The sequence below is a fragment of the Myxocyprinus asiaticus genome, chromosome 25, assembly GCF_019703515.2.
Source record: "Myxocyprinus asiaticus isolate MX2 ecotype Aquarium Trade chromosome 25, UBuf_Myxa_2, whole genome shotgun sequence".
In the NCBI taxonomy this organism is placed as follows: domain Eukaryota; kingdom Metazoa; phylum Chordata; class Actinopteri; order Cypriniformes; family Catostomidae; genus Myxocyprinus; species Myxocyprinus asiaticus.
In genome coordinates this window covers 15,948,327-15,959,637 of record NC_059368.1, presented here as the reverse complement: position 1 = coordinate 15,959,637, position 11,311 = coordinate 15,948,327, and the positions used below count along the sequence as shown (strand labels likewise).

The window sequence follows — 11,311 nt, the reverse complement described above, 5'->3', positions numbered from 1 at the left end:
GTCTTTGGTTCTTTTAATTGTGATGATTTTGGCTCACATTTAACAAAAACCCACCAATTCACTATCTCAAAAAATTAGAATACATCATAAGACCAATAAAAAAAAAACATTTTTAGTGAATTGTTGGCCTTCTGGAAAGTATGTTCATTTACTGTATATGTACTCAATACTTGGTAGGGGCTCCTTTTGCTTTAATTATTGCCTCAATTCGGCGTGGCATGGAGGTGATCAGTTTGTGGCACTGCTGAGGTGGTATGGAAGCCCAGGTTTCTTTGACAGTGGCCTTCAGCTCATCTGCATTTTTTGGTCTCTTGTTTCTCATTTTCCTCTTGACAATACCCCATAGATTCTCTATGGGGTTCAGGTCTGGTGAGTTTGCTGGCCAGTCAAGCACACCAACACCATGGTCATTTAACCAACTTTTGGTGCTTTTGGCAGTGTGGGCAGGAGCCAAATCCTGCTGGAAAATGAAATCAGCATCTTTAAAAAGCTGGTCAGCTGAAGGAAGCATGAAGTGCTCCAAAATTTCTTGGTAAACGGGTGAAGTGACTTTGGTTTTCAAAAAATACAATGGACCAACACCAGCAGATGACATTGCAACCCAAATCATCACAGACTGTGGAAACTTAACACTGGACTTCAAGCAACTTGGGCTATGAGCTTCTCCACCCTTCCTCCAGACTCTAGGACCTTGGTTTCCAAATGAAATACAAAACTTGCTCTCATCTGAAAAGAGGACTTTGGACCACTGGGCAACAGTCCAGTTCTTCTTCTCCTTAGCCCAGGTAAGACGCCTCTGACGTTGTCTGTGGTTCAGGAGTGGCTTAACAAGAGGAATACGACAACTGTAGCCAAATTCCTTGACACGTCTGTGTCTGGTGGCTCTTGATGCCTTGACCCCAGCCTCAGTCCATTCCTTGTGAAGTTCAGCCAAATTCTTGAATCGATTTTGCTTGACAATCCTCATAAGGCTGTGGTTCTCTCGGTTGGTTGTGCATCTTTTTCTTCCACACTTTTTCCTTCCATTCAACTTTTTATTAACATGCTTGGATACAGCACTCTGTGAACAGCCAGCTTCTTTGGCAATGAATGTTTGTGGCTTTCCCTCCTTGTGAAGGGTGTCAATGATTGTCTTCTTGACAACTGTCAGATCAGCAGTCTTCCCCACGATTGTGTAGCCTAGTGAACCAAACTGAGAGACCATTTTGAAGGCTCAGGAAACCTTTGCAGGTGTTTTGAGTTGATTAGCTGATTGGCATGTCACCATATTCTAATTTTTTGAGATAGTGAATTGGTGGGTTTTTGTTAAATGTGAGCCAAAATCATCACAATTAAAAGAACCAAAGACTTAAACTACTTTAGTCTGTGTGCACTGAATTTATTTAATACACAAGTTTCACAATTTGAGTTGAATTACTGAAATAAATGAACTTTTCCACGACATTCTAATTTATTGAGATGCACCTGTATATATTTTATATTAGTGGTAGTAGGTTTAAACCTCTGCTCTACTGACTGTCACTATTTGTGGTTGGAACAAAATCAGTGCCAGAGAAAAGGATCATTTTGTTGTGGAAACAGCGGAGGAAACCTTGTGTCAGATGTTCGTAAATCTATCAAGAAACCACAAAAGCTGATGCTGCAAGAATACTCATTGTCTTTCTTTCTTGGCACACCCCTCTTACTCTTATCAGATGAAATAAATATTTTTAGGGCAGTTTAAGGATGGCTGTGTACCAATTAGATGACTAGGACCAGAATAATATTTAGGCTAGTTTGCCAGTAGATGCATTTGGTGTTAAAGGGACAGTTACCCAAAAATTACAATTGTCATCATTTAGTCATCCTCGTGTTGTTCTAAGCTTTCTACCATGGAAATTAAGTTGAGGTTTTTAGTTGATTCACCAATCACTTTTAATACATGAAAAAAAAAAAAAAAAGATGAAAGTGAATGGTGACTGAGACTAGCATACTGCCAAACATCGTTTGTGTGTTCCAGAAATGTCAGGATGAGGAAATGACTGATGACAGAATTTTCATTTTTGGGTAACTATCCCTATAAGAGGTTATGTGGCATGTGCGGCTTTCCAAAAGCTGCCTTAGCACATTCAACTGTTCAAGTGCACAGAAAGAACAGCTGGACTGACACACACTTTTTTTTATATATATATATATATATATATATATATATATATCATTTTACAAAGTCACTTATTGTTTCTTATATGTATTAATCCATATGCTAAAGTTTCTGCATGTTCTTACTGCTAATTCTAGATCTTCAAATGCAGGGAGTGGATTTCAAACAATTACTGTAACAGTAATGATGCAAGTCTTAAACATTAAAAGATAAGCCACATGATGACTTGATAACCATAAATTGCTCATTGGGTCATGCTACTCTGTACTTAAAATTTTATTTACATATTAAAACAGCAAAATATCCAGAACAGAAATAAAAATCTCATTACAGTAATTTAAAGTTGAGTTGAGCACAAATCTTGTGTGGACTTACAACAATCCCACAATTAGATGCAGATTAATGCACTGCTATCTGATCTTCTTTCAAGGGCAATTAGGTGTCATTCTGTTTCCTGTTGCTTTAAGCTCTGACTCTTCTTTAAAAACCAGAATTGGTGTTTCAGGACAATAAAACCACACTATGTTTCCCAGGTGATGTCCTTTCTGCGGAGGCTGGAGCATAGTCTCTGTCTCTCTCTGAGAAACCTCAGGTGTTCCTGGTTGGCTCTGGTTTGTTTCTGTGACTTGTTGGGTGAGGCTTTAACTGGGGATGGTGGCAAGGCTTGTACCCCAGTTTGTGCACTAGTATTACCTTCTACACTGGCTGTCCTAAGTAGCTTCTGTTTGGGGCTGGAGGATGGCTGGGAGAGTATCTGAACCTACAGGAAAAAAAATACACAAACACTTAGAGACCCTATTTACATCTGGTATTAACATCTGTCTCACATGATCCAATCAAAAGTTGTCAGGCGAGACAGGTAGCCGTCTACACCTGGTAGTAATGTGCTTCTCAAATGTATCTCCTGTGACCACTTGTGGTTAGATTTCCAGTCGTTTCGATTCGATTCCCGAAAGAAGGACTCTTATGAGTTGGTTCTTTTGAATCTACACCATAAAACATACAGAGCGACCAGTGTTGCCTGATTCCTAAACAAATGATTCTTATCAATTGGTTCTTTTGAATCTACACAGCAAAACATACCATGCAACGAATCAAGTATATGAAAAACATACTGAACTGCCAATCATTTATTTCGTCATGTCCGACTCTAAATGAACCAATAACTGTTACTGTGTTACATGTACTTAAGGATTGTGAGACTTATCAGAATTATTACTGTATGGTTGTTGATATGACAATGTACAGTTAAAGATACACAATGTGTAGTTAAAGAGTTTTGTTGTAATTTGTGGTATTAGTAGATAAGTCTGTGTTAACACGCCTTTTGCAAAAATCTAGTCTGTTAAAATATGAAATCATCTCATTATTTGGCAACAGGCTGCTGAGGGCAGTAAATCCAATAAAAAATAAAATTCTAATAATATTAATCAAAAGTACAAAAAGAATCGTTAATGGAATCGTTAAGAGGAATCGTTTAATTCCTTATGATTCCCATCCCTAGTAGGCGGTCTTTCGATGTTTTCCAGGACAAACAGAGATGGATTTACTTTTACAAATTAAATCCAAATGTGGTTTGTGTGATCTGACCACAAAACGTTTTGGATCCTGTTTATTTTAACTGGTTACCACTTGTGATTTAATTACCCAAAATGGATGTTAATACCAGGTGTAATCAGGGTCAGAGAAGCTTGATGCATACACAGACACAAACACTCACTGTTTGCTGGTGTTTGCGCAGTTTGGAGATCTGTGCAACTTTATCTTCCATTTTTTTGACCAGAGAGTCCAGCTCTCGTTCCAGATCCTCCCTGAGCTCTCGTTTAGCGGTCTCATCAATCTGCCTGACCAGCTCCTGGTGTTCACTGTCACACAAACACACATAGTCCCATGAAGCAACATGAAAGAACCATTGCAAAATTAGATGCTTACATCATCACCCATTCTACTCCATCCATCTCTTAAACCATTACACAGCCAAACAACTGATCTGTTCACGGTCAGGATGGTTACTCACAAGCTCATCTGTCCCAGTTCATCCTGAAGGGCGAGCAGAATTTCAGAGATGCTACCCAGAGCAGAGGCTGCTTTGCTGAGGGAGGATGGGGGTCTGTGTTGGGCCTGATGGTTCTCAGAACCCAACTTCTGTAGAGCACTAACTCTCTCACAAAGCCTTGGGTTCCTGTGTTTCATTATATGTAACACACTTTGGACATTGACATTGACCGAGTGGCTAGGACTGGTCGACTGAGTGAGAGAGAGGGAGAAAATTAAAAAGATATATGACTACAACTGTAAATCATGAAGTTATTTTGTGTCATGGTGCGGTCATACTCACTGTTCCAGCCACAAACGGTAGGCATTTAGCCTTAGGGGGATACTGAGGGGGGGGTACCTCCATCTTCACTGAGGGGGACTTCTGATGTCACATTATATGATAGAATAAACTCTACCATTAATTACACTCACTACAGTAGAATACGTCTGCTGTATTCTTTTCTGTAAATACACTGCCACCTAGTGCTCACAGTACACTATTATGGACCATGATATTTACCTTGCAAGAGGCCTTGTCTTTCTTCTTTTTCTTCTTGCCTTTGGGTTGAGTAGTTGCAGAAAGGGAGAAGAGATTGTTCTCAAGCTCTCTCTGTAACTGAAGAGTATAATGCATTCCTCGTTAAAAACTGCTTTTCAAAGGAAAGGGAGAATGTGTTTGCATGGTTTTTACCTCCTCTGCTTTCTCCTGCACAAGCTTGCGTTCATGCTCCTCCTCTAAGAGTTTCTGTTCTAAGAGCTCAATCTTCCTCTTTAGGCAACACACAACATCAGAATCAACATAACAGATTAAAATAAAATCAATTACACTCTCAAAGTTGGTAAATGTGGCATTTTTTCCGCCAAACTATATTAGTGCATATACATGCTATGTGTGTATACCTCAGCGATAGACTGTGTACTGGTGAGTTTCAGATACTCTTTTTCCAGTTTTTCCAATTTGTTAAGCTGGGCCTGTATTTGTATGTCTGTATGTGTGCTCTCCTTACACATAGTCTCCTAATGGCAGAACAGAGAGAAAGATAAAGAACACTAACATCAACTAATTTTGATAATCATTAAGAATTCAAATAACTGAAATTTGATGACAGGTACAGTAAGTCTGGTCACCTGTCTCCCTGTCTGAGTGATTCTGTCTGTGTCTGCACATTCCACCATTTTCCTCATATAGTCAAGCTGTTTTTCCAGCAAAGAGCAGCGTGTTTCTGCTGAGCGAAGCTTGGAAACTAGCTCTTAAGAGAAAAAGACAAAGACTACTTGGAACACTACAATTCAAGACTGTACCAAGCCAACCATTTCAAATACACATTGAAGACAACAACTGATGAATTAAAAACAGACAGTGCAACACTTTGTTACCTTTCCTCTGTGTGGAGTCATTCTCTCTGGTGATGTTCTTCTGTTCTCTCCATGCAGAAAGGTCAGCCTTGTGTTGAGCAGCCTGAGAGAAGTGTTGGACGTTCTTCTCTGCCTGAACTCTCTCCAGCTCCAAACGTCGCATCTTCTCCTGCAGTGTCTTTAGAGCTGCTATCACTGCTGCTCAAGAACAGGGCCAGTAGTTTTCTGGTTTGACCATTTTATAGCAGTGCTGTACAATTTATGGGTGATTGTCACAAAATATGTCAAAATAATGTCCTGGTCCTACTTTGGTCTAAAATCAAAATAAACAAATAAGAAATTATATTTTGCATTTAAAAAAGTGAAGGCTATTTTTAGTGTCAATTAAGATTCTTTTTTTTTTTCCACCAAGACATTATTTTCATGGCTACATCCAAAACCAGGAAAATGCTGCCTTCAGAGACTGTATACGGAGGTAGGAAGGCATGAAAGAACGCCCGAATCCAATGTTCATGTCACATCCTGTATACTGAGATACGTTCATCTGAAAAAAAGAAAATGTCAGCCAAAGAGGCAGTTGGTAGCCAGTTTGTGTAAAAATTTTAGTTTTCCCTCCTACTTTTTATTCGATTTCTAGCGAAAAAGTAGTATTATGCGCTTGAACTTATCACCAAAACTCTCTTGATTTTGTTCTAGATTAATAGTCCTTTGTGGTTCGGTTGGACTGAATGAATGCTGGTATTCTAGCAACGATGTGACGTAGTGCTACCTCGGAAGCCTGTCCGAAACTAGTTTCCGGAGGTACCTTCGTACGCAAACGCTGTCTGTTAAGTCATTAGTCATAAATTCATAGAGGGAACAAGGCAGCCCCCTTAGGATTCGGACGCAGCCAGTTACGCACATTTTACCCCTTAATTCTCATTACCTCAACACAAAAAATGGTCATAATTATATTCTCATTACAGCAACATTAAAAAATAATATATAATTTAAACTGTATTTTATTTATATAGTCTATCATCTTTTTACTGTAATATAGTGAAAAAAAAGACCATATTAGAATGATCATAATTGAAAACTATTTAAAATATTAATTTTAATGGTCCTAAATACAGGCTTAATTTTCTTTATGCAAAATATAGTTTCATATATTTTTTGTATTGATTTGTGGTTAAATAAGACCAGGATATTTACTTGACAGGTTTCCTGAGAATATTTTTTCAGTCAGAACATACAGTATACCATTCTCAGGCTTTATTAATGGTATATCATCATGGTATAACATCTACAGGCAGAAATAAGATCTCAGACTAATGTTTGACAAAGCAACCCTGTCATTTGTGATTATAAATGGATCATTATTTGAAGTCTTGCTCCATATTTCACCATAAGTCTTGTTAAACAGCAAGTATTAAATTGGACTTACATCTGCTTCCAGCATCAGGTACTGTTCGATAAAGCTGTGGACTGATTTCCTGTACACTTGAGCTCTTTCTGTCCACTGGATGTGTCACTGTGTTCATGTACAGGGGCCTTGACAGCTTCTCCGGGGGCATGTGAAAATTGCCAACATAACTCTGTTTGGACGGAGAGTCCTGATTTATACTCTACAATGATGAAAGATTTACGGGTTATTCATTAGATCATAAAACAACCACTTAGTACGACTGAACGTGATAACACTTAAATCTATTTTTTTTTCCTATCTAAAATGGTTATTAAAATAGCTGTTGAAGGAATATTTGGGGTCCAATACAAGTTAAGTGGAATCGACGTATTTGTGGCATAATGTTGATTACCAAAAAAATAATAATAATAAATACAAAAAATAGACTTGTTCGAGGTTACAGCAAGGTGCTTACAATAAAAGTGTATGGGGCCAATTTTTTGAGGGTTTAAAGGCACAAATATACATATGTGAAGTTTCTAATTTTAATGCCTCACTGTAACCCATATTTTTTATTTATTTATTTTTTGGTACAAATTAATTTTGTGGTAATAAACAGCATTATGCCACAAATGCTGTCGATTGAGCTTGTACTGAACCCGGGTTCAGGACAAGTTAGCCACATTGTTGGGTAAACATATCACTTTTTTTTATTAGACAGCCTACCCAGACAGCATCTTTTGGATATCATAAGTGCGTTTAAAACCCAAAACTAGCGTAGGCTCCTCACGCTCACTATATCTATGGTTTTGACAAACAAAACTGTGAATAAGCTAAGGCTAACGGCTAACACAAATTAATGTAAACATCGCTAAGAACAACAACCTATACAAGGCGATGTAACATAAAGCAAATGTACCTGATCTCGTAAGTAATCCATATTGAATAAATTTCTTTGTTATATGTACAAATGAAACACTTTTTCATAGGGCACAGATGAATTAGCTGTGGGTGTCATGTTAACAGCTATAAGCAACAGCGCCGCCTCAGAGAGCCACTCTTTACATTTCCCTCTTCTTTTACCGCCCTCAGTGGTTCCGCCTGAACACACACACGGCACACATTTAGCCATTGTGTGTGTGACACAATGTACATCTAGCTCAGAGACCTACACATGGGCGGGTCCCGACGGGTGAACCGCTATTGTTTGATGAAACATGGAAAAATTAAGGGTGCGGGTCGGGAATCAATGGCTGTGTCTCGTTTGGAAGGCTGCATCCTCCGCAGGTCGCATTTGTCGGCCGCATACGTCATCGAGGCCGTCTCGTTTCAGAAAAGTGAGTAGGACACTCCAAATGCAGCCTTCGAAAGCGACCTTCTTTCACGGGAATTCAGAGGATGCATGAGGTGTATGCTTCGTGGGCACTCACAACCCATAATTCTTTGCTTCAACGGAAATGTCTAGAAAAATGACGCCAATTTGCCCGAAAATATGATGTTCAAACGCAAGTAATGTTAATTCCCAAGATGAAGTACCTCAGTAGACGGATGCAGAGTATATAATATGTATTATTATATTAATATATAATTAAAATAAAGTATTAGACTAAAGGTAAAATTTGTTTTCTTTTCTCTTTACATCATTATAACTCTCCTAAATTTTACCTCATACATTCCCCTCTAAAGGAACTTTGTTCCCTTGTCACTCAAAGTGCTTGTGCTTGAGCAACCATGTTACGTTCCATTTCCGTTTGTCCTAGGAAGGCTGTCTTGTTTAAACGAGGCTTATTTAAAGGAGGATGCTCGGTATACTGCAGCCTTCAAAGCACGTGTCCTACCTAGCACGCAGTCTTCCAAATGAGACACAGCCAATAGGCAAGAGCCGAACTGCAGGACAAATAGTCAAGGCAAGTGACGCCTGCATCTGTACCACCGTACGCACTGTGCGTACCATGAGTGCTCTGACTGACCTGAGAAACTTTTACTCTGAATATTTCATCAAACATGAAGTATGTCCCTTACTGCTGTTGGCGAATGAATAATTATTTTGTGTCGATTCTTTAGCTGCGTTCACACTGCCAGCGACACGCAGCGACAAAACGACCTCATCTCATTCATTTTCAATGAGAGCTGGCGACTTCCGGCGACATGAGCGACGGCGACCGTTGGCGACCGGATGTGGGCGTGTCCAGCGACGCAACAAAGTTGAGAAATGTTTAACATTATGCAAATGAAGAGTGACTCTCGGGAGCGACAGCCAATATGAGAGAAGATGGTAGAACTCATGTGATCCTTCTCTCTCTCAGCTCCTGCAGTGACGGAAAGATGGAGGAAAGGCTAATCCTTGCTGTTAGCAATTTACCAGTGTTATATGATATGTCTCTACCTACGTAAAGGGACATATTTAAGAAAAATGATGTGTGGAAAGGTGTATCTGAGATCGCAAGGATTCCAAGTAGGTTTAAATCATCAAATAGCCTGTAAAATTAACTATTAAATAATTTGTTTTGAAAATGCGTTACATGTATGACAGCAAATGAAACCATATAAATGATCAGATATAGTGAATAAATGTACCATATTAATAACCTTACTAATATTTTAATAATAATATTAATTGTAAAGAAACAGTGCTGTTTAGACTCTCCATACACACCACTAGCAACCTAACCGCCAGCCACTGGCGACATGCTGCGACAAAGTAGCTGGCAGTGTGAACGCAGCTTTATCAGTGAATTGGCCAAACAGGCTTGCAAAATGGATATTTATGAACACAGAACAAACAGCGTTGGAAACAGTGGAAATTTACCTACAATCAACTGAAAAAAAGGCTGTCTTTTTGAGAGGTAACTATGAGAAACTTCAGCTAGTGCTGTTGCAACCCCTGGCCACAAGAGGCACACTAGCGACTGACGTTAGGGGCTGTAGCCTTTAGCCTCCTTGTTAGCGCACCGCCTCCCATGCCGACTGACACTGGCTCGAATCCCGTTCATGGCGGATAGAACAGGACCGGTTACATTGGTGACGTGACCCGGATGGGAGTGAGGTTTAGGGGGGTGAGTATAACAGGAGCCAGCTGGAACGTGATAGCTGTGTGGTAGGCCTATGTGTAAACCTCACTCCCCTGGCCACAAGAGTCGCACTAGCGACTGACGTTAGGGGCTGTAGCCTTTAGCCGCCTCTTTAGCGCACCCACCTCCATGATGGCTGACACTGGTTCAAATCCCGTTCGGAGCGGGTCAAGCAGGACCGGTTATAGTGGTGCCGTGACCCGGATGGGAGTGAGGTTTAGGGGGGTGAGTGTAACAGGAGCCAGCTGGGACGTGATAGCTGTGCGGTAGACCTATGTGTAAACCTCACTGCACCTGCCTCCCATGCTGGCTGATACCGGTTCGAATCCTGTTCGGAGCGGGTCGAGCAGGACCGGTTACAGTGTACCATGTGAACAAGGGGCTTTTCAAACCGAACGTCTTTTTGTGTCCACTCGTGCTGTTTTTCAGTCGTATTCCATGTAAACATTCACTAGATGGATGTCTTTTGACAACTGCACCATGTTTCACTATGTTTTTAGCATCTCTCACTGGAGCACTGCTTTTTTAGAAGCCGTGTCAAATTCAAAACGCATCTCGAGACACCTGTGTTCTGCTCTGTTCGTTGTGGTGTGTTTGGCTTTTTTAGCACGAGCACGTTTGTTCTGAACGGTTACTGGGAAAAATGCTTTAGCCAATAGTTGCAAAAATGCTTCTTTCAAAGTCACCAGAACTGGTATGTGGTTGTATTAGGTAGATTTCTGTGCGTACCCAAATTCTACAGGTGCACGTGTCCAAGGCTATTTTTTAAAATGTCAAACAGGCCTAATGTTCATCTTTCTCATCTTTTTCTGTTTATTGTCACCACAACATTAGGCTATGTGTCTATTTTTCTTAAATGCTCCGACTTAGAGTGCCTAATGTTAATTTGATTACTTGTGTGACGTAAGCAAATAAAACATTTTTGTTAACCTTATGTAGTAGATTTATTTTAATGTGGGTGCGGTTCAGATCACGGTCTTCATTTTAAACGGGTCGGGTCGGGTACAAAACAGGACCCGTGCAGGACTCTGATCTAGCTTCTAAATGCAAGACAGATATGCTGATAGATAAATAAATAAATAAATATAAACAGACAGACAGACAGGGCAGGCATAGATAGATAGATAGATAGATAGATAGATAGATGATAAGGTTAAACATTGTAGCCTATATTTTATGTAAACGTCATTATTCTACTTTTCCAGAATCTATTTATAGCCTACTTTGGATGCTGGGCCTTCATAATGCAATACAGTGGAGGAACTTTGAAAGACACAACGAATGCATTGCTTATATTTGCATAACAGTATGAGGCGTAAT

General features: G+C 39.8%; 1 protein-coding gene across 6 annotated transcripts; it reads right to left on the bottom strand.

Moving 5' to 3' along the window:
* Positions 1-2,172: 2,172 nt before the first annotated feature.
* LOC127415533 (centrosomal protein cep57l1-like) lies at positions 2,173-8,325 on the bottom strand. 6 transcript variants are annotated; one of them, XM_051654300.1, is made up of 11 exons: positions 7,840-8,325; positions 6,960-7,140; positions 5,555-5,731; positions 5,306-5,427; positions 5,078-5,194; positions 4,869-4,946; positions 4,698-4,793; positions 4,479-4,556; positions 4,158-4,387; positions 3,861-4,005; positions 2,173-2,900 (listed from the first exon to the last, which is right to left on the bottom strand). In XM_051654300.1, exons 1-11 carry the CDS (start codon positions 7,858-7,860, stop codon positions 2,661-2,663), a joined length of 1,485 nt encoding a protein of 494 aa, XP_051510260.1. In that variant the 5' UTR covers positions 7,861-8,325; the 3' UTR covers positions 2,173-2,660. The 6 variants fall into 6 exon arrangements, with proteins under 6 accessions (XP_051510260.1, XP_051510259.1, XP_051510261.1 ...); XM_051654299.1 differs by having other exon boundaries at positions 4,479-4,559; positions 7,840-8,324; XM_051654301.1 differs by lacking the exon at positions 4,479-4,556 and having other exon boundaries at positions 7,840-8,322.
* Between the last annotated feature and the right edge of the window lie 2,986 nt (positions 8,326-11,311).